General features: G+C 44.7%; 1 protein-coding gene across 1 annotated transcript; it reads right to left on the bottom strand.

Annotated features, from left to right (window-relative positions):
* Positions 1 to 6,701: 6,701 nt before the first annotated feature.
* On the bottom strand, positions 6,702 to 12,978 carry LOC125515170. Its single transcript, XM_048680609.1, has 18 exons — positions 12,799 to 12,978; positions 12,501 to 12,708; positions 12,247 to 12,403; positions 11,920 to 12,056; positions 11,504 to 11,607; positions 11,305 to 11,400; positions 11,124 to 11,214; positions 10,500 to 10,620; positions 10,182 to 10,378; positions 9,872 to 9,972; positions 9,737 to 9,792; positions 9,304 to 9,393; positions 9,097 to 9,196; positions 8,425 to 8,526; positions 8,280 to 8,349; positions 7,402 to 7,556; positions 7,231 to 7,285; positions 6,702 to 7,116 (listed from the first exon to the last, which is right to left on the bottom strand). The coding sequence occupies exons 1-18, from the start codon at positions 12,799 to 12,801 to the stop codon at positions 7,049 to 7,051; spliced, it is 1,911 nt and encodes a 636-aa protein (XP_048536566.1). The 5' UTR covers positions 12,802 to 12,978; the 3' UTR covers positions 6,702 to 7,048.
* Between the last annotated feature and the right edge of the window lie 10,747 nt (positions 12,979 to 23,725).

Genomic DNA, 23,725 nt, shown 5'->3' with positions numbered 1-23,725 from the left:
ATACTTCAAGCTTCTTCCTTGTCACCACTTTAGTCAGCATATCAGCCCCATTGTCATCGTGTGAACCTTCTCAAGTTGCATTTGCTTGGAATACAACATATCTCGAATCTAATGATAATGGACTTCTATATGCTTAGACCTTGAATGAAAATTTGCATTCTTACTCAAGTGGATAGCACTTTCGATGTCACAAAACAACACATACTTGTCTTGCTTAAAACCAAGCTCACAAGCCAACCGTTTCAGCCACAATAGTTCTTTGCTCGCCTATGTTACAGCAATGAATTCAGCTTCAGTTGTATTCAGTATCACACACTTCTGCAACCTGCTTTGCCATGACACCGCTCCCCCTGCATAGGTAACCAAGTAACCTGAAGTAGACTTCATTCTGTCAACATCTCCAACCATGTCAGAATCTGAAAAAGCAATCAGCTTGGATTCACCAACACCAAAACAAAATTTCAAATTTGTGCTGCCCAGGAGATATCTCAAAATCCACTTCACAGCTTTCCAATGAGGTCTTTCTGGATTGGACATAAATCTGCTCACAGTACTAACCGCATGAGCAATGTCAGGCCTTGTACACACCATAGCATACATCAAACTCCCTACCGCTGAAGCATAAGGAACATGATGCATTTCCTTTTTCTTCTCATCAGTGGTAGGACATTGCTTTCTGTTCAACTTGAAATGGGCTGCTAGTGGACAACTCACAACTTTAGCATTTTCCATCCTGAACTTCTGAAGTACCTTCTCAATATACTTCTCTTGAGAATAGTGCAACTTGTTGCAATTTCTGTCTCGCTCAATTCTCATTCCGAGAATGTTCTTTGCTGGACCTAAGTCTTTCATAGCAAAACATTTGCTCAACTCCTTCTTCAACTTAGCAATTCTAGAGACATTCTTGCCAACAATCAGGATATCATCAACATAGAGCAATAATATGATGAAATCATCACCTGAGAACCTCTGAATAAACACACAATGGTCTGAGCTACACTTCTTGTAGCCTTGCTCCCCCATGACAGTTTCAAACTTCATGTACCATTGTCTTGGTGCTTGTTTCGGGCCATAGAGACTTTTCTTAAGCTTGCACACATAGTCTTCTTTGCCTTTCACAAGAAACCCCTCAGGTTGCTCCATGTATATTTCTTCCTCTAACTCACCATGAAGGAATGCAGTCTTCACATCCATTTGCTCAACCTCCAAGTTGAGACTTGCTGCCATGCCAAGGATTACTCTTATGGATGTCATCTTCACAACTAGAGAAAAGATCTCATCATAGTCAATGCCTTTTCTTTGGCCGAATCCTTTTACAACTAGCCTGGCCTTGTACCTTGGATGTGATGTGTGCTCTTCTTGCTTGATTCTGTAGACCCACTTGTTCTTCAAAATTTTCTTGCCCTTGGGCAACTTCATCAACTCATAAGTATGATTCTTATGCAAGGAATCCATCTCTTCTTGCATAGCATTTTTCCACTCCTTCTTGTGCTCACCTTCCATTGCATCTGCAAAGCATTCAGGTTCTGAACCGTTAGATAATAACACCACATACTGATCTGAGGGATACCTGCTGGAAGGAATTCGACCCCTGTTGGATCTTCTGAGTGGAGCAGCTGGTGGACTTTCTGGTGCTGGTGCTTCCTGCTGATCCAGATCATCAACTTCAACATCATACTCTTGTTGTTGCTGCTGGGAAGCATCTTCTTCACCTGCACCACCATGTACATCATCTTGTACATCTTCTGCATCTGCTTCAACTTGCACGGGAGCTGGAGCTGCAAGAACTGGGTCAGAATCAATCATGGCTTGCTGCTGCTGAGGAGGAACCTGCCCCTTTGTCTTTACAATATTCTCAATTGTTTGGTCTTCAACAAACACAACATCACGGTTTCTCACAACTTTCTTTGCTATAGGGTCAAACAGCTTGTGGCTAAACTCATCACCACCATAGCCAAGAAAGATACACTGTCGTGTCTTCGAATCAAGCTTTGACCTTTCATCTTGAGGAATATGAACAAAGGCCTTGCACCCAAAAACCTTCAGGCGGTCATATGAGACGTCCTTGTCACACCAGACCCTATTAGGAACATCTCCCTGCAAAGGATAACTTGGTGAGAGATTAATAAGATAAACTGCAGTCATCAAAGCCTCACCCCAAAAGTGTTTGCATAGCTTTGCACTTGACAACAAGCATCTAACTCTCTCCACAATTGTCATGTTCATCCTCTCAGCAAGACCATTCAGATGTGGTGTCTTCGAGGGAGTAAATTGATGCCTAATACCTTGCTGCTTGCAATATGCATCAAATGGCCCAATGTACTCTCCTCCATTATCAGTGCGAATGCACTTGATCTTCTTCTCAGTTTCTCTCTCAACCGAGTCTTGGAATTGCTTGAATACACCTAGTACTTGATCTTTGGTCCTCAAAGTGAAGGCCCAAACTTTCCTGGAAAAGTCATCAATAAAAGTCACAAAGTACTTAGCACCACCAAGAGATCTTACCGACATTTTGCAAACATCAAAATGTATCAAGTCCAGCTTCTCGGGCTTCTTGTGAGGAGGTAGAGTCTTGAAGGCAACTCGGTGTTGCTTCCAGTGTTGGAAAAAGCAGTGCCTAGGTGGCGCTTAGGCACGCCTAGGCACTAGGCCATAACCAACTGCCTTGCCTAGGGCAGAGGCGGAAGCCTAGGCAGTGCAAGCAATAAATTGTCCACTCAAGCGAGAAATCATGTCATATTTTGTTGATAACCCAAATGGGACATATTCCAATGGACATTAGATGTTAGTTTAATAATTTATATGCTATAAATTATGTGTATGTGTATATAATACCGCAAACATGCCCTAATAGTCAAAATTATATGACTTCCTAGGCCACGCCTAGTGCGCTTAATCACCGCCTAGGCATTAGGCAAAGGCCAACCGCCTCGCTTACGCCTAGCGCTTTTTCCAACATTGGTTGCTTCCCTGCTAGACAATCTGAACATTTCTTGATGTGAAATCCTTTCACACCCTTCAACATTTTTTTCTTCACTAGCACTGTCATCCCCTTCTCACTCATGTGCCCAAGTCTCTTGTGCCATAGAGCACAATGATCATCCTTCTCTAGTGCATTGACAGAAGCACTAAAGAGCTTAGCATGAACATGATACAACACTGAGACCATTTTACCTCTTGCAACAATCATGTTGCCTTTGGTGAGCTTGTACTGCCCTTTTCCAAAACTGCTCAAGTAATCATCTCTATCAAGCAAACCAACCGAGATAATATTGAGACGAAGTGCCTCGACATGCCTCACAGATTTGAGGACTAACCTTGTACCATTTGCGGTCTCCAAATGCACATCTCCTTTTCCAATGATGGCTGCTCTGTCATTGTTCCCCATCTTCACAACACCAAAATCACCTGATATATAGTTAGTGAAGAGCTCTCTGCGAGATGTAGCATGAATGGTAGCACCGCTATCCGGTATCCAAATCATCTCGTCACCGTCCACAAGGTTGACGGTTTCATCAAAAACAACATTGATCTTCTCCTCAACAGCGGAACCAAATATGCCCTCATTTTCTTCATGCATAACAAGCATGATGTCCTCTTCTACTGCAGTAACTCGGTTGCCCTCTATGTCACTATCACTGTCAACTTGCTTCTGATCTTGCTTCTTCTTTTTCTTTATGTCTTTCTTCCACTTGTCACATTGCCACTTAATGTGGCCCTTCTGATGGCAGTGATGGCACTCATAATCAGCATACTTACTTTTTGATTTGCCCCTACCTCTTTCTGCCCCTTTACCTGGACCTCTGCTCTTACTTCTCCCCCTGGACTGAGTGACCAACACCTCTGAATGTGAGGAAGAACTAGCTTCAGCCACCTTTCTGGACTCTTCATTTAGTACCCTGGTTTTCACAAGATTCCAAGTGACAACCCCGCCAGGTGCTGAATTGCAAACCGTGACCTTAAAGGTCTCCCAGCTGTCCGGTAATGAGCCTAGTAGCAGCAAAGCTCTTTATAATGCCTTGGAATGTATTCACATGATCTGCAATTAGAATGCCCTCTTTGTACCTCAAGCACATCAACTATTTGATCAAGAACATCTTGTTTGTACCTTCTTTCCGGGCAAACAACTCTTCCAATTTTTGACATAAGGTGTGTGCATGTGTCTCATCAATGATATGGTTCAAAACATTGTCATCGACCCATTGCCAGATGAACCCACAAGCTTGGCGATGAAGTACCTTCCACTGACCTTCCTCAATGCCCTCCGGCATCTCAGTGGAGAACACTGACTTCCAGTGTTCTTTCACATACAACAAGTCCTCCATCTTGCCCTTCCATGCTTGATAATTTGTACCATTCAAAGATATCATCCTGCTGGTATTCACTTCCATCTTTCACCACAAGAAACTCAGCAATTTGCACAAGCAAATCAAGACTCTGATACAACTTTTTTGGGGTTGGATAGCAACAATGCGCTGCACAAATTCACCGACATGGCAAATATGCACACTACACAGCCCCCTCCACTTGTGATGAACTTTGAGGACAGCTTTAACCAACAAGTAAGCAGCGGAATAACACAAACAACATGCACATGTGACACAAGATTTAACGTGGAAAAACCTCCTCTACTTGAGGAGTAAAAAATCACGGTTGTGGACTGACCGGTCCATGCAACTTCACTATGAGAATGATGAGTACAAAGTCTGCTCTAGAACCTCTAGAGAGATTTACAACACACTCTTCACGTTGCCAACCGGCAACAGCAACAACAACCACAAGAAGCAAGATTTCAGCAAAGCAGAGTTTACACAGCTTCTGTACCCTTCAGTGTTTTGCAAACTGCTCTTAAACCGCTGAACCAAACAGCATCAAATTTGACAGACAAGTAGACACATGCATTCTTGACATCCTCTCCAAATTTCAGCTCAACCGGACATCATTTGCCTACCCAAATTGTTCGTCTCTCAAAGTAAGGAACGAGATCACCAAGTTTGGGGTCGATCCAAGCACATTTGAGCCTCCAACCACCAGCTTGAACACTGTCTAGTCAGATGCAGCAAATCTGGACAGAACCTCTGCTTCTTCTTCTTTCTCTCTCTCAGATTGTGTTTTCTCTTGTGTGCTCTCACTCTCACTCTCACGAATGGCAGCCACCACCAGCAGGGGTGGAGTGGCTAGGGTTTTCTCCTTGCTCCCTTCAACAGGAAATACTCACAACCGTTGGATGCAGAACAGATCAACGGTTCATATGTGTTGGACTTGTGTGGGCTGATGTTGTGCTGCCAACACACCTCCATGTGGAGGGACTCAGCCCAACACCAGTTTGTACAAATGAGGGAGTTACAATGCTACATTGTGTACTATATCTTAACCATGCAACTAAGCAAAAATCTAATGTGGTACCCAATTCAATGAGGAAAGAGAGAGCAACCTTACCTTAATCTAGAATAGATCTTGGTAGAAAATCCAAGGCATTTCGACAGAATTCTCTCACAGAAGACATTAAATGAGGGTTGTACTAGATACAACACTAAGATATAGGAAATTCAATTCGGCTCTTGGGAGCATATGCTCCCGCCCATCAAAAATATTTTTTGCAGACGTCCAAAAAAATTGAAAAAATAGATGTATTCATTGTCACACTAAAATGCTACCTGCAAATATTTAGGAGGAAAGATCAAGTATTTTGATCTGTGCAAAAAGAAAAAACAAGTCGAACGACAAATGTTACCTCCAAATGTTACACTTATTTTTGTTTTTTTTTCACTGACGAAGCACCGTCATCCCGTTTCGCATGAAAATTATCAAGCACAGTTATTACACTAACAAGAACATCTACAAAAAAGAATCAGAATTTTTAAATTTTATTTACTATTTATTTTGAATTTACTGTTCATTAGGGAGCATATGCACCCCAGAGCCAAAACGGCCCTCCCGGTATATCATATATTCAATGCTATTAGATTTAGATAGTACACTGAGACTGCCTTGACAATGATATGATCAAAGATCTTTGTATATCTTGTTTGAGTGAACAAGCAGTAAATGTTCTCTATAATAAGTCTATAAATATAGCACGTCATGTATGCTTCTTGAACCCCAAGTAGTAGAAAGGAGAACAAGAAGAAGTTTGGTGTCTGGTCTTATGGAGAGGAAAACTATTCTGCTTTGCCTTATGGTGCTTCTGCTACTAGGAAATTCCACACACGCTGGTACGAAATTGATCTCTCTATTCCTATGTATGTGTTTCCTTTTAACTTCCAACTGGAGTAGAACAAGTCGTCATGAATATGGCCTGGAATATGACCCTTTAATTTGGAATTGTTTTACTGATGTATGTATGTATGTTGTCTGCAGCGCATTGCCAAACACACAGTGTACCGGCCATTGCGTGCATAACAATAAAATGCCGGCTTTGGTGCCAGCATGTGTGGAACCACGTCAAGGAAGCCTACTGCACCGGCAGGCCTATTTTTGACAGTCACTGCGTTTGCGTCGTTTGTGACCGAGTTGCACTCTAGCATCATGTCAAATAATGGACATTGATTTCCAGTAATAAAATCTCATGCGACAACCAATTTTGGGTGTTATGTCTGATTTGATTTTGACGTGCGTACTCTTAGATTTAGTGATTTTGTGTTTGGCTGGCCTGGCAGTTAGTAAATTCGGAAATAACAATAAGAAGGCAGAGGTGCAAATAAGGAACGAACAAATGTCATTTCTTTTACACTGAACATGTCACATGATACATCGTCATTACAACAAAATAGTCCAGTTCTTCGAATGGCAGAGAAAACATGTATGGTACTAACATCTCAGCCTCTCACTTCATGTAATCCAATCTAGTGCAAAACACATGCCAGCTACAAGTCTGCAACCCTATCCTGCATGGCCCTCACACGAGTGTTCACGTAAGGGCATCGGGCGATACACAGAAGAACCAATGGCCGCCAAGGAAGCGATTAACCGTGAGGGGACACTTGCACGTTGGGTTCCCCGTCTGCAGGGTTTCATTCACAACAGACAACTCTTTGGGCAGAGAAGATCAGACAGATACATGCTGATGCACAACATTTCTAACACTTGGGAATCGATCAGCCCAGCGCCTATAACCTGAAATCAGTACAAAAAAGGAAGTTAGATGATGGTGTTTCACATGACACACATCGAATGAGGGCCGCATTTTCTTCCTCTTCTTTTGTAAGATCAACAGGTTACTGTGTTTACCTGATGCAATGATTTGCTTTTGGTTAAGCTGTTCGCTATCATCGTCAGGGATATCCTGTAGGACAATTCAGAAAGCCAACATCAAGCAAGCATATCCAGAAATAGAAAAAAGAAGCAAACAGGCAGGAGGCAGGAGGAAAAAACTAACTGAAGAGATGATGTCATGGTTACCTGACGCAAGCTTCTGACAATAAGGTCAGACAAACTCCCAAGGGTCTTGGGGTCAAAACCAGAGCAGCTCGAGAGGAACTCTTCAGATGTCAACTCCATCACCATGGCGCATAAGCTGGATGCTGTCATGACGACTGATGAAGCATCTGTTGTTCCTATAAGCTCACACACATTCATACTTAATGATAAGTTCACATTCAAGACAAAAGAGAGCTACTGGTCATCTCGTGAAGAGAATCAACAGGAAAATGGGTATCAATATTTAGCGTGATATTTAGGTATGGATTAGTTCATCTCTCCTCGGCTAATCAATATCTCTACCAGAGCTAGATCCTAGTATCCTGCTATAGGAGTACATGCAACAGATGCCAGATCTGCCAACAGGCAGATATTCAAGCAGCAATAAAATTCTTGCCATGGTCATGGTTCAGAAACAAGTGCCGGGTTTCAATCAAAGTTTGTCCATATATGATCTGACATGTTTTGAAATGGTGCTGATTTACGACATTAATGACACCATTTGATCATCAATGTTTGCAGTGATGTGTATTTGTACTACTTAGACATCAAAACTTCAACAGCTCATCTGTAAGAATTTGAAAAATAAAAAATAGATGTAAACTGCCCAGCAGCGGTTTTAAGATCAGAACAGTTTTCTGAACCTTCGACAGGACAACTATGCACAGACCAACAGAGGGAAGTAATTTCTGAAGTATGCTTGATTCCAGTTACAATGTTGAGAATAAACAAGATGCAGACATCTAGAGGCAATCGTCTATTCCCAAATTTGAAATGCCTACAACTGAGAGCCACCCTACAAAACAATATGAAAGTACATCCATTTAAGCTTACGTAAAGAAATTAGGAGCAGAATGTACCAGCCCATGTAGTAAGTGCTTGCAAGAGGTGTATGAAACAAGGCTCCATTTGAATAGGATAATTCTTCCTCTACATAAGTACAAATATGCTATTAGATTTTCTCATGCTAGGTAAGAGACTGTCTTGAACCTTGTAGTTACTCACATTTGACATAATGTTTATGATAGTATCACATGCCAAAAACATGCTACCATCGTCGATCATCATTCCATTCTCCTCGGTCATTTTAATGAGGCAGTCTATAACCTGTAAACACAAAAACAACCAAATGAGTTGTACAGTCGCAGGAAAAAAATGAACAAAAAATGACAACTGTGTTATGCGAAATTTCTATTTGAACAGTTGGCGAACCATAATGCAGTCATTTCATATTTTCATGGAGTCACTTCAAATAGTAAACCTCGCATATAATGTGATTAGCACCTAGAAGGAACTACCACAACTATGCCATGACACCTTTATAATGTAACACCCCTGTACCAAGGTAAAATAATATTTGTATAAACACTGAATATTAGCTCTTGCTAGCTCTAAGCCAGGGTGCATAAGGGAGGGGGGGTCAGACTACAATTCCATTTAGAAATTTTGAACACCACAGATTGTTCAGAAATACATTTATATTTGCAAAAACTATTTTTTTCTAGAAATTAGTAAACCAGAAAGATACCCAGAAATGATAAAAGGTTCAATTATAATTTTAAAATTGGAAAATGGGTGTTACAATGAACAAGTATAATCAGCATTATAAATTATTTCAAGGACAAAATAAGCAAAGGAGTCACAATTATTATAAAGTTAACAAATATGCCTACTTACTGCTTTATAGCCTCCAAATGACACCAAAGTTCTACATCCATCAGCTGTCGTCGTTATTTGTGATAGCATTGGAAGCATGAAGCGAACAGAATAGAAGGGGCTGTTGGCAAGAATGTTAGTTGGTACCATCATCAATAAATTGCACTACAAAGGAAGATGCTCGGTTATGCGCAACACCTTCTGAGCACAAAATGGGCAAGCAAATACCTTGATTCATCTTGACCTTCGATAGAAAAGATAAATTCCAGTAGATGACCAGTCTTCTCCTGGCAAGCATATGGTGCCTCTGCCAGATAGCTGCAACAGAGTAACACACAGATGTAGCTTCTATTTAAGGGATTACAGGATGTTTGAAACAATTAACTCGTACAATAATCAATAATTTTGTTTAACAGCTTATGTGAATGATGTGCATAGGAAAATATGAAGTGGCTAAAGTACACATTATTTGTTTGTTATTGTCAAAAGCACTGACACACTTAACCATTCCCATCAAACTGAGTAGTCAGTTCGTCACTATAAGTACAACCATGAGGTGGAACTAGTACTTAGAAAAGACCCTTACATAGTGCTAGTTGGGGGGGGGGGGGGGGGGGGGGTGTAGAATGCAGAGATAATAATAAGAAGAAGAGAAGCACACCTTCCTACTATTCTCACAGCTGCCAAAAGATCATCACCTTTCCTTTGCCCATGATCCTGTCAAATTTCATCCTGTAAGATTAACTTCCAGTACTAAATTTCATATCATCAGAATTCAGAAGATTCAAATATTTACCTTTGCATCCTGCAGGAAGTCCAACACTAAGCTGATTGTCTCATTTAATCCCGTAATTACCTGCATTATGGTCTTTTCACAGATGGTCTGACTTGGTTCACCTGCATACGGTTTTATTTTATTTTAAAAGAGAACGCAAGATGACTACTTTAATCAGTTCGTTAAAGCTTCCTATTAGCTAATGACAAACTTCCATAAGATACAAAAGGTGAAAACTGAATGTTATAAATATAAAAGAAGAAATGGCAATATATTACTTAAGCGTTGCAGCCCATGGAACCAAAAATAGTGAAGGAAATGGTATACATACCTTCACCACTACTGGCATCTGATATCATTTTGATTATTCTTTCCATCAGTGAAAACAATATAGCCAGGTTTCTCTGTTTCTGGATGATGGCATCATCTATCTGAGAACTTTTTGATGACTCGTATTTCGAAAAAGCAAGTTCGTTTAGAAGGACAGCAACTTCAACTCTTGCAGATTGTAGGACTAGCAGGACAAATCTACAGAAATTAGAAGTTGTTAACTTGTTATATAAAATGAAAAAAAGTACATCCAGAGTGATGCTTATCTGTTGAGAGAGAGAGACAGAGAGAGAGATGCAACAGATGATGTGAAACGTACTTGTCAACGGAGATCGCATTCTTGTTATCCAGGATTTTATGATCTTCTGACAACCAATTCTCGCCTAGTATGGACATCATGCACTCCGCCAAAAGAAGAGCTTGTAGCTTTTCGGAAGATACTGAAAGTGGAGAAATACTTAGTGTCATGACCATGTCAAAAAGGAAGGGGAATTCTAACACTGGTTAGGATTCATTCTTCTGCCCTACAAAATTTCTTCTTACAGCACATTGTACCTCCCTTTAGTGAGTAAATAGTACAGTTCTGTTGCTCCAAACAATCTACACAAACTGCCCCTGCCCTGAAGCTGTAGGAAAATTTAAACCAAATCTACGGCTTATGGGTACAAGAATAAAAAAAACTCAAGTTATAGAAGAGACAACTAGAATAGAAAGAAAAAATAAAAGGTACTGATAGACCTAAGCACATTTCAGTTTATAGACTATCACTGCATTGGTATAGGATAATAGTTTATCGAAGTTGGACATATTAGCACTTTCATCCTGGGCAAATGCAGTTGATCCTCAAACGGTCAAACCTTCGATGTAAGGTCTATATTGTCAACTTGACAGTAGAAACAGAAACAATTAATATGTAATTTCAAAATTTGAAGCATGGACGTACCAACACGGTTTTGGAGAACGTCTATAATCCCACCACGGATATGAGATTTCCAGATTGCGGATGGCATTGACCTCAAAGCATCATGAAGTGGCTTTAGTGTTCCAAAAATACAGAGAAGTAGTTAAGCTAAAATCCCCAAAGTACAAATTAAACAAATGGTAGGGGAAAGGGTTACTCTTACAGATTCTTTTTGGGAAAGGAGTGTCGCAAGCATGTGCAGCGATTCAAATTTAAATGCCGTATGAAGTACACCGAAAAGCATAGCAAGAGAAGCCACCTGAATGACAATAGAAAAATTATAGATCAAACCATCAAATTAGCAACCAAGCAGATGAAAGAAATATAGAAATATTCAGGCAAAACAATCCAGTGTGCCATACCATGCTTGCCATGCCTTGCAATTTCTCCACACTCATGTTGTCTGCTCTGAGTTTATGAACAAGTAACTGCAATAGATGAGTGGAAAGCTCTAAGCACCTTGAACCTACAAACGAAACAATCAAGCAATTGTATAAGAATTCAACCTAACTATGGAAAATATAATGTGTTGTTGGACTGCAATACCTAATGGAAGCCACCAACTAACCCATGTAAATACTTCTAATTTGGACACTGACTCGATATACTATACAAATCGTCCTAGGTAAAGCGGAGTTCGCAACCAACCGTCAGACATCCAGGTGCACAAATTTAAAACGTTGGACCAAGTGTCACTGCTAACATTCCTCGGTAGGATGAAGGAAGATGGAGATGGAATTATTAAGCAAACAAGAGATTGGCCAGAAAATTTTAGTACCATCTGGAAAGTTGGAGATTTGACTGAAGAGCATGTCCATAACTCCAGGCTCACAAAATTTGTATGCCCCATCTTCAGAGGCTATGGCAACCAGCGATAGAAGTTCAAAACATTCTTCAGTGATTGTCAGATCAGGCCTGCAGATGATTTGGCAGCTCATAAGCAAATGTGAGTTGCAAAGCAGAGCATCCAAACAGTTAAACAGTTGGCCTAATCTAGATTCGAGAGGATCGCACAGGTTTGCTCTGCTCTGCTAAGCAAATGTTTCAACGCATACCACTTAAATTGCATCAGTACTAGAAGGAAACAGAGAGGGGAAGTTCTTACGATTTGGAGACAACCTCGGCGATGAGGGGCACGGTGGAGACGACCCCAGCGTCGGCCGCAACCTCCGGGGCGCGCGCGAGCCCAGCAAGCACGGTCACGGCGAGCCGCAGGTACGCCTCCCGCTCCTCCTCCTTCCCGCCCTCCACCTTCCCCAGCCCTGCAGCGCACACAGAGCAAAAATCCCCAATGAGACACCGACACGGGCGCCGCAAACAAACCGCAAGGTAGCCACGCGTTCCCCTGGTTCTTCTTACCGGTGTTGAGGAGGCGGCGGAGGAACCGGGGCCCGACGGCGCGGTAGACCTGGGCGACGGCGGCGGCGTCGCCGGCGCGGCAGACGTTGGCGGCGATGAGGAGGCCCGCCAGCTTCTGCTCGTCGCGCTCGCCGCGGAGGAGGCGGAGACAGTCTTCGAGCGGCGGGGCCGTGGCCTCGGTCGGCGCGGCGGGGGCCGGGGAGGAATCCTGCGGGAGATGGAGGGGGAGAGGTGAGCGAGACGGGCGGCGAGAGGGGGAGGGGGGCTTAGGGTTCGGAGCAGGGAGGGAGCCGCGAACCATGGGAGCGGCGACGTGCGTGCGCAGGCGGGGAGAGCGCCTCCGGTGACGGCCGCGTCGGAGAGGAGTTGGGCGGCGGCGGTGGCCGGAAGCGTTGGGAAAGTTCGAATTTTGTGAGGGAAAGGCGTGGAGAGGTCGGGGGCGGCTGATTTGGACAAAGCCGGAAGTCGGCGGAGGTTTCGTGGGCAGAAATCACATATTTGACCTGAAAGCGAAATCAAATCACAAATTAACATGCTTCTGAAAAAATTTCACTCTGCTAACCCTTTCGTGTGGTGCCCGACAGCTAGACGCCGCACACTACTATGCAGCGCCTCTGCCTTAGGCGTCGCACCTCCTGCCAGCGTGGCAGCCCTGATCCAGTTGCGGCCCCACAGACAGCACTGCAGCGCCTAAGCCTTAGGCGTCACACTTGTAATGTGCAGCGCCTAGCGCTTAGGCGTTGCACAATCTGTGTGCCACTTAGGCTGGCCCAACCCTCTCTCCCCTCCCACCCCCACCCCACACACCCCCACCCCACCCAAACCCTTAGCCTTGCGCCCCTCCTCTCTTCCCCTCTTCCCCCCTCTCAAATCCTTTTCAAATCTTGCAAATCCGGAGTATTTGACCGTGGATTTCGAAGCCAACCCCTCCCTTAAGGTAATCTCACTCGTTTTCATCCACAGGAATTGTCACATTTGCTCAAATCTAGCTAGTTTGGGAAAACCCTAGTTTTGGCTTGGTTTTGGAAATTTGTGTTGAATCATGTTATGTTTCTTTGCTAATTTGGTATGGTTAGGCTTTCATAGTATGCTAGGGTTAGGGTTATGTGTGTTTGATGTTGGTGTTAGGGTTATGCTATGTTTAGGGTTGTGGTAATTGTTATGTGGGGGTTATGGTTATTAATTCATATATATGTTAGGGCATATGCATTTTGTGCAAATATTTTTGTTAAGTACTTACTTGATATATGTGTGTTTTTGATTATTATAGGGATGGGGAGAACATGTGTTTATATTCATCATGTGGATAAAGAGGCCTTTTTGAAAGGCAATGTTGAGGCGGACCCGGATGAGCTTGACATGGTGTTTGAGAGTAGTCCTAGCTATACGGAGCTCTTGGAACAAGTGAGGAAGGATTTGAATTGGATGGACCCAAGTGACGCTGTTGAGTTCGAGGGAAGGCATAATGTTGGCTTTGGAATGCACATCCGTTGAAAGACAATGCGTGTGAACTCTGAGCAACGTTGGGTTGCATACAAGGAGACGGTTGCCGAATCTCTAGGCAAGGCTCTTGAGTTATTTGCCTCCAAGAAGGTTGAGTCTACTTTGAATTTGGACTTGAACCGGAACCCCTCCCCGTTGGTTGCTAGCACTCTCCCACCCATTAACCAAGATCAAATGAGTGAACCTCATTTCACGCAACAATATTGGACAACATTGAGCCCGACTCCAAACAACCAAAATGAAGATTTTGAAGAGGAGAATGATGAATACGAGGAGGATGGCAACGAAGTTGATCTCCATGACAACAATGTGGGTGATCTCGACCAATATCATGTGCAAGAGACAATGGACCAATCCATCCCTTTTTCCCGTGCATATGCATCGGACTCGGATGATGATGGTCCCGATGAAGAAGTTGATGAGGAGGGGTTCACGCCAAAGGAGGCCCAAGCATTCAAGAAGGTATTCGGACGGGATCACAAGACATCATTGTTCAAGGATCTTAGTCTCGCGGATGAAGCCGTTGTGGATGGTGGCAAATGCATATCTCTTAGAGCCAGGCCAAGTTCTCACCGTGATTTGGAAGACGGCAAGAACGGGATATATCCCGGTTGTGAGTTTCAATCCTTCTTAGAATTGAAGATGTGGCTCGACAACTACTCGGTTACACATTACCGTCCACATAAAGTGGCCAACTCGGACGTCAATGTGCGTTACACGGTCAAATGTGAAGTGCCAAGATGTCCATGGATTGTGCGTGCAAGGCCATGGAAAGGAGGTCCCACTTGGCGCATAGTGAGTTGTCTACCAACTCACATGTGCCGGCACAAGAATGCGGATGGCGAGCTTGTGTGCCAACAACACAGACAACTCATGTCCGAGTTCATTGCTTACAGGTTATCCAACCAAATATCCACACTTCCAATAATGAGCATCAAAAGTGTCATTGACCTTGTGAAAGCCATCTTTCATTACAAGGTGAAGTACGGCAAGGCATGGAAGGCGAAGCAAGCCGCATTCAAAATGTTGTATGGCAATTGGGAGGAAGCATACAACTGACTCCCTAGGTTGTTGTTAGCTATGGCCGCCATAAACCCAGGCATGGTTCACGTGGTTGAGCCTCATGGGCACCAAACGTTGATTCATAACGGGAGGACCGTCCGAGTATTTGGCCGTGCATTTTGGGCCTTTGAGCAATGCGTGAGGGCATTTGAGCATTGTCGGGCCGTCATCGCCATTGATGGCACGTTCTTGACCGGACAATACAAGGGCACTTTGTTGGTTGCAATAGCAAGTGATGCCAATAACCGGGTGTTGCCTTTGGCTTCCACTTTGGTTGAGGTGGAGAACAATGATAACTGGGAGTGGTTCTTGCGTCAATTGAGAACAAGGGTATTACCGGCTGAACGGGAAATTTGTGTCATATCGGATCGCCATCCAGGAATTCTAAATGCGGTGGTGGTTGACATTCCCGGACATACAAAGTTGCACCATCGATGGTGCATGAGGCACTTCTGTGCAAACTTCTATAGGGCATGTGGTATCAAGGAGTTGGCCGATGATCTTCAAGATTGTTGTCTCGCTTTCACCAACAAGCGGTTTGCCACATTGTTCAATGCATTGCTCAGACACAAGAAACTTGACCCCAGTGGTCTTGAATTTCTCAATAGGAACATTGTCGAAAGGAATATGTGGGCACGTGCTTTCGATGAAGATGGCCGGAGGTACGGTCAAATGACAAGCAATATGGCAGAATGCTTCAATAAGGTGCTCAAGGGTGTACGTGCATTACCCGTGACGGCAATAGTTCAATACACATTTGACAAGATGAATGGATACTTTTTAAAGTACTCAATGGAGACGGATAAGCAGATTGCTGGTGAGAACAAGGATAAGCACAAGTACTATTTCCCACCAAAGGTTGAAGAATGGTTGGAGTTTCAATCACAAAAGGCAGACTCCCAAGAAGTTGTACTATATGACGACAACGAGTGGAAGTATGAGGTGAAAGAGCCTGGAGGAACCACAAACGATGGCCACCAACACGGAGGCCGCGCTTTCAAGGTCTCCCTAACACGGTGTGATTGCAGCTGCATGAGGCCATCGTTGCTTCATCTCCCATGCTCACACTTGTTAAACGCATCCCGTGTTAGGAATGTGGACGTCAATCACCCTCTTACCGTGAGGGAGTCCGAGTTCTCAATCATGACGGTAAAGAATACATGGGCTCCCCGGTTTCAGCCATACTTGGACCAATCACAATGGCCGGAGTATCATGGAGTTCAACTATGGCCGGACCCGGAATTGAAGGTCGTTAGACGGGGAAGACGTAAGACAAAGCGTCTTAGAGGTGACATGGACGGATGGGGCCGTGGTGGCGGTGGAGAATACGGCACTGGTCAATTCCAAGAGCCCCGTGAGCAATCCCGTTGTGGGGACTGCAGTCATCGGGGACACAACAAAAGAACTTGTCCCAAACCAAGAAAAAGATCAAAGAAAAATGATGCAAGCACAAGCCAAGCAAATGATAGCCAACCAAGGAGTAGCCAACCAAGTCAAACAAGCCAACGAGAAACTAGGCAACAAAGAGGGAGTCAACTAGGTCTTAGAAGAGGCCGTGGTGATGGTCTTGGCCGTGGTGGTGGTAAAGGTCGTGGTGGTGGTGGTAGAGGCTGTGGTGATGGTCTTGGCCGTGGTGATGGTGTTGGGGAACGTAGTAATTTCAAAAAAATTCCTACGCACACGCAAGATCATGGTGATGCATAGCAACGAGAGGGGAGAGTGTGATCTACGTACCCTTGTAGACCAACAGCGGAAGCGTTATGACAACGCGGTTGATGTAGTCGTACGTCTTCACGGCACGACTGATCAAGCACCGAAACTACGGCACCTCCAAGTTTTAGCACACATTCAGCTCGATGACGATTCCCGGACTCCGATCCAGCAAAGTGTCGGGGAAGAGTTCCGTCAGCACGACGGCGTGGTGACGATCTTGATGTTGTACCGTCGCAGGGCTTCGCCTAAGCACCGCTACAATATTATCGAGGATTATGGTGGAAGGGGGCACCACACACAGCTAAGAAAACGATCACGTGGATCAACTTGTGTGTCTAGGGGTGCCCCCTGCCTCCGTATATAAAGGAGCAAGGGGAGGAGGCCGGCCGTCCCTATAGGCGCGCCAAGGGGGAAGGAAGTGGGGAGGGAGAAGGAAAGAGGGGGCGCCGCCCCCCTCTCCTAGTCCAATTCGGACCAAGGGGGGAGGAGGCACGCGGCCCACCCTGGCTGCCCTTCTCTCTCTCCACTAAGGCCCATATGGCCCATTACTTCTCCCGGGGGGTTCCGGTAACCCTCCGGTACTCCGGTTTTCTCTGAAATCACCCGGAACACTTCCGGTGTCCGAATATAGCCATCCAATATATCAATCTTTATGTCTCGACCATTTCGAGACTCCTCGTTATGTCCGTGATCACATCCGGGACTCTGAACTAACTTCGGTACATCAAAACTCATAAACTCATAATATAACTGTCATCGAAACCTTAAGCGTGCGGACCCTACGGGTTCGAGAACAATGTAGACATGACCGAGACATGTCTCCGGTCAATAACCAATAGCGGAACCTGGATGCTCATATTGGTTCCCACATATTCTATGAAGATCTTTATCGGTCAGACCGCATAACAACATACGTTGTTCCCTTTGTCATCGATATGTTACTTGCCCGAGATTCAATCGTCGGTATCTCAATACCTAGTTCAATCTCGTTACCGGCAAGTCTCTTTACTCGTTTCGTAATACGTCATCTCACAACTAACTCATTAGTTGCAATGCTTGCAAGGCTTATGTGATGTGTATTACCGAGAGGGCCCAGAGATACCTCTCCGACAATCGGAGTGACAAATCCTAATCTCGAAATACGCCAACCCAACATTTACCTTTGGAGACACCTGTAGAGCTCCTTTATAATCACCCAGTTACGTTGTGACGTTTGGTAGCACACAAAGTGTTCCTCCGGCAAACGGGAGTTGCATAATCTCATAGTCATAGGAACATGTATAAGTCATGAAGAAAGCAATAGCAACATACTAAACGATCGGGTGCTAAGCTAATGGAATGGGTCATGTCAATCACATCATTCTCCTAATAATGTGATCCCGTTAATCAAATGACAACACATGTCTATGGTTAGGAAACATAACCATCTTTGATTAACGAGCTAGTCAAGTAGAGGCATACTAGTGACGTTTAGTTTGTCTATGTATTCACACAAGTATTATGTTTCCGGATAATACAATTCTGGCATGAATAATAAACATTTATCATGATATAAGGAAATAAAATAATAACTTTATTATTGCCTCTAGGGCATATTTCCTTCAGATGGCCTAGGCTGTGGGGATGGTCTTGGCCGTGGTGAAGGACTAGGCCGTGGTGATGGTCTTGGTCGTGGTGAAGGCCTAGGCCGTGGTGACGGTCTTGGCCGTGGTGAAGGCCTAGGCCGTGGTGGTGGTCCAGGCCGTGGTGGCGGTAGAGCCCGTGGTGGTGGTCTAGGCCGTGGTGGTGGTAGAGGCCGTGGTGGTGATCTTGGCCTTGGCGGCGGCTGTAGTGGAGGAATGTTTTCTTGTCTTAATGGACCATTGCCGTATGTGACTTACTATGATCTTGTTCTTTTGGCTCAATGCTTTGTGTTGTCATTTTGTATTGTGTGACTAACTATTATATTGCCATTTTCATAGGTATGGAAATAATGAAGGGGGTGGAGGACACGGAGGGGGAAGGTGAGATCCCTTGGTGGTGGGAGGAGGGAGAAGAAGAAGAAGAAGAAGAAGAAGAAGAGAGGAGGAAGAAGAAGGGACAAGGACCGTGGCCTTCTTATGAACCAAATTGTGTGCTACTATGTGCTATGAGACGTAAATGACTATGTGTTTTGGCTCAATGTTTGTGTATGACTATGTGATTGGACTACTCTATTGCTATGTGTGTATGACTATGTGAATTGGAGTACTATATGTGCTATGTCTTCTTTCTGTGTTTTGGACTACTACATGTGATTTGGATATGATATATGTGCCATCTATGTGAATCACAAAACATAAAAAGCACTTGGAATTTGAAAACAGCAGACAGTGCAGCGCCTAAGGCAATGTCGCCACACTACACAGTGCAGCGCCTTGCCCTTAGGCGCTGCACAGCTGGACATGCCAGTCCAGAGAGCAACACAACCGTTCCAGTAGCTTTTGCACCCGAAAAATTGCTAAGTCAGTGTGCAGCGCCTAAGGGGTAGGCGCTGCACAGTACAGTGCAGCGCCTTGCAGTTAGGCGCTGCAGGCAGACTTAGCAATTTTTTGGGTGCACAAGCTACTGGAACGGTTCTGTTGCTCTCTGGACTGGCATGTCCAGCTGTGCAGCGCCTAAGGGCAAGGCGCTGTTGGAAATATGCCCTAGAGGCAATAATAAAATGGTTATTATTATATTTCTTTGTTCATGATAATTGTCTGTTGTTCATGCTATAATTGTGTTATCCGGAAATCGTAATACATGTGTGAATACATAGACCACAACACGTCCCTAGTGAGCCTCTAGTTGACTAGCTCGTTGATCAAAAGATAGTCATGGTTTCCTGACTATGGACATTGGATGTCATTTGATAACGGGATCACATCATTAGGAGAATGATGTGATGGACAAGACCCAATCCTAAGCATAGCTCAAAGATCGTGTAGTTCGTTTGCTATAGCTTTTCCGAATGTCAAGTATCATTTTCTTAGACCATGAGATTGTGCAACTCCCGGATACCGTAGGAGTGCCTTTGGTGTGCCAAACGTCACAACGTATCTGGGTGACTATAAAGGTACACTACAAGTATCTCCGAAAGTGTCTGTTGGGTTGGCATGAATCGAGACTGGGATTTGTCACTCCGTATGGCGGAGAGGTATCTCTGGGCCCACTCGGTAATGCATCATCATGAGCTCAATGTGACCAAGTGGTTGATCACGGGATCATGCATTACGGTACGAGTAAAGTGACTTGCCGGTAACGAGATTGAACGAGGTATTGGGATATCGACGATCGAGTCTCGGGCAAGTAACGTACCGATTGACAAAGGGAATTGTATATGGATTGATCTAATCCTCGACATCGTGGTTCATCCGATGAGATCATCGAGGAGCATGTGGGAACCAACATGGGTATCCAGATCCCGCTGTTGGTTATTGACCGGAGAGTCGTCTCGGTCATGTCTGCGTGTCTCCCGAACCCGTAGGGTCTACACACTTAAGGTTCAGTGACGCTAGGGTTGTTGAGATATTAGTATACGGTAACCCGAAAGTTGTCCGGAGTCCCGGATGAGATCCCGGACGTCACGAGGAGTTACGGTATGGTCCGGAGGTGAAGATTTATATATAGGAAGTCAAGTTTCGGCCGTCGGGAAAGTTTCTGGGGTAATCGATATTGTACCGAGACCACCGGAAGGGTCCCGGGGGTCCACCGGGTGGGGCCACCTATCCCGGAGGGCCCCATGGGCTGAAGTGGGAGGGGAACCAGCCCCTAGTGGGCTGGTGCGCCCCCCTTGGGCCTCCCCTGCGCCTAGGGTTGGAAACCCTAGGGGTGGGGGGGGCGCCCCACTTGGCTTGGGGGGGAGGGCAACCCCTTGGCCGCCCCCCCTTGGAGATTGGATCTCCTAGGGCCGGCGCCCCCCTAGGGACCCTATATATAGTGGGGGAGGGAGGGCAGCCGCACCCTAGCCCCTGGCCTCTCCCTCTCCCTCCCGTGACACTCCTCCCTCTCCCTGTGCTTGGCGAAGCCCTGCCGAGATCACCGTTGCTTCCACCACCACGCCGTCGTGCTGCTGGATCTTCATCAACCTCTCCTTCCCCCTTGCTGGATCAAGTTGGAGGAGACATCTTCCCAACCGTACGTGTGTTGAACGCGGAGGTGCCGTCCATTTGGCGCTAGGTCATCGGTGATTTGGATCACGACGAGTACGACTCCATCAACCCCGTTCTCTTGAACGCTTCCGCGCGCGATCTACAAGGGTATGTAGATGCATGCCTCTCTCCCTCATTTCTAGATGACTCCATAGATTGATCTTGGTGATGCATAGAAAATTTTAAAATTCTGCTACATTCCCCAACAGTGGCATCATGAGTAGGTCTATGCGTAGTTTCTATGCACGAGTAGAACACAAAGCAGTTGTGGGCGTGGATATTGTCAATTTGCTTGCCGTTGCTAGTCTTATCTTGATTCGGCGGCATCGTGGGATGAAGCGGACCGGACCGACCTTACACGTACGCTTACGTGAGACTGGTTCCACCGATTGACATGCACTAGTTGCATAAGGTGGCTGGCGGGTGTCTATCTCTCCCACTTTAGTCGGATCGGATTCGATGAAAAGGGTCCTTATGAAGGGTATATAGAAATTGGCATATCACGTTGTGGTTTTGGCGTAGGTAAGAAACGTTCTTGCTAGAAACCTATAGCAGCCACGTAAAAACTTGCAACAACAATTAGAGGACGTCTAACTTGTTTTTGCAGCATGTGTCGTGTGATGTGATATGGCCAAAAGGATGTGATGAATGATATATGTGATGTATGAGATTGATCATGTTCTTGTAATAGGAATCACGACTTGCATGTCGATGAGTATGAGAACCGGCAGGAGCCATAGGAGTTGTCTTTATTTATTTATGACCTGCGTGTCAACATAAACGTCATGTAATTACTTTACTTTATTGCTAAAGCGTTAGCCATAGTAGTAGAAGTAATAGATGACGAGACAACTTCAAGAAGACATGATGATGGAGATCATGGTGTCATGCCTGTGACAACGATGATCATGGAGCCCCGAAGATGGAGATCAAAAGGAGCAAATGATATTGGCCATATCATGTCACTATTTGATTGCATGTGATGTTTATCATGTTTTACATCTTATTTGCTTAGAACGATGGTAGCTTAAATAAGATGATCCCTCGTAATAATTTCAAGAAAGTGTTCCCCCTAACTGTGCACCGTTGCGAAGGTTCGTTGTTTCGAAGCACCACGCGATGATCGGGTGTGATAGATTCTAACGTTCAAATACAACGGGTGTAAGCCAGATTTACACACACAATACACTTAGGTTGACTTGATGAGCCTAGCATGTACAGACATGGCATCGGAACACAGAAGACCGAAAGGTCGAGCATGAGTCGTATAGAAGATACGATCAACATGAAGATGTTCACCAATGTTGACTAGTCCGTCTCACGTGATGATCGGACACGGCCTAGTTGACTCGGATCATGTTTCGCTTAGATGACTAGAGGGATGTCTATCTGAGTGGGAGTTCATTGAATAATTTGATTAGATGAACTTAATTATCATGAACTTAGGCTAAAATCTTTACACTATGTCTTGTAGATCAAATGGCCCACGCTAATGTTGCCCTCAACTTCAACGCATTCCTAGAGAAAACCAAGCTGAAAGATGATGGCAGCAACTATACGGACTGAGTCCGGAACCTGAGGATCATCCTCATAGCTGCCAAGAAAGATTATGTCCTAGAAGCACCACTAGGTGACGCACCCATCCCAGAGAACCAAGATGTTATGAACGCTTGGCAGTCACGTGCTGATGATTACTCTCTCGTTCAGTGCGGCATGCTTTACAGCTTAGAACCGAGGCTCCAAAAGCGTTTTGAGAGACACGGAGCATATGAGATGTTCGAAGAGCTGAAAATGGTTTTCCAAGCTCATGCCCGGGTCGAGAGATATGAAGTCTCCGACAAGTTCTTCAGCTGTAAGATGGAGGAAAATAGTTCTGTCAGTGAGCACATACTCAAAATGTCTGGGTTGCATAACCGCTTGACTCAGCTGGGAGTTAATCTCCCGGATGACGCGGTCATTGACAGAATCCTTCAGTCGCTTCCACCGAGCTACAAGAGCTTTGTGATGAACTTCAATATGCAGGGGATGAAAAAGACCATTTCCGAGGTATATTCAATGCTGAAATCAGCAGAGGTGGAAATCAAAAAGGAACATCAAGTGTTGATGGTGAATAAAACCACTAAGTTCAAGAAAGGCAAGGGTAAGAAGAACTTCAAGAAGGACGGCAAGGGAGTTGCCGCGCCCGGTAAGCAAGCTGCCCAGAAGAAGCCAAAGAATGGACCCAAGCCCGAGACTGAGTGTTTTTATTGCAAGGGAAGTGGTCACTGGAAGCGGAACTGCCCCAAATACTTAGCGGACAAGAAGGCCGGCAACACTAAAGGTATATGTGATATACATGTAATTGATGTGTACCTTACCAGTACTCGTAGTAGCTCCTGGGTATTTGATACCAGTGCGGTTGCTCACATTTGTAACTCAAAGCAGGAGCTGCGGAATAAGCGGAGACTGGCGAAGAACGAGGTGACGATGCGCGTCGGGAATGGTTCCAAGGTCGATGTGATCGCCGTTGGCACGCTGCCTCTACATTTACCTACGGGATTAGTTTTAAACCTCAATAATTGTTATTTAGTGCCAGCTTTGAGCATGAACATTGTATCAGGATCTTGTTTAATTCGAGATGGCTACTCATTTAAATCTGAGAATAATGGTTGTTCTATTTATATGAGAGATATGTTTTATGGTCATGCTCCGCTGGTGAATGGTTTATTCTTAATGAATCTCGAGCATAATGTTACACATATTCATAGTGTGAATACCAAAAGATGTAAGGTTGATAATGATAGTCTCACATACTTG

Source organism: Triticum urartu, chromosome 6, assembly GCF_003073215.2.
Source record: "Triticum urartu cultivar G1812 chromosome 6, Tu2.1, whole genome shotgun sequence".
Lineage (NCBI taxonomy): Eukaryota > Viridiplantae > Streptophyta > Magnoliopsida > Poales > Poaceae > Triticum > Triticum urartu.
The sequence above is the reverse complement of the archived record's forward strand: the minus strand, read 5'-3'. Positions and strand labels throughout refer to the sequence as shown.

Bases quoted from the DNA above. Each gene is read 5' to 3' on its own strand.
- LOC125515170 (XM_048680609.1), bottom strand. The intron at 11,215-11,304 runs GTAAGAGTAACC...GGAACACTAAAG, and splicing joins TCCTTTCCCAAAAAGAATCT to CCACTTCATGATGCTTTGAG. The intron at 10,379-10,499 runs GTACGTTTCACA...TAATTTCTGTAG, and splicing joins AATGCGATCTCCGTTGACAA to ATTTGTCCTGCTAGTCCTAC.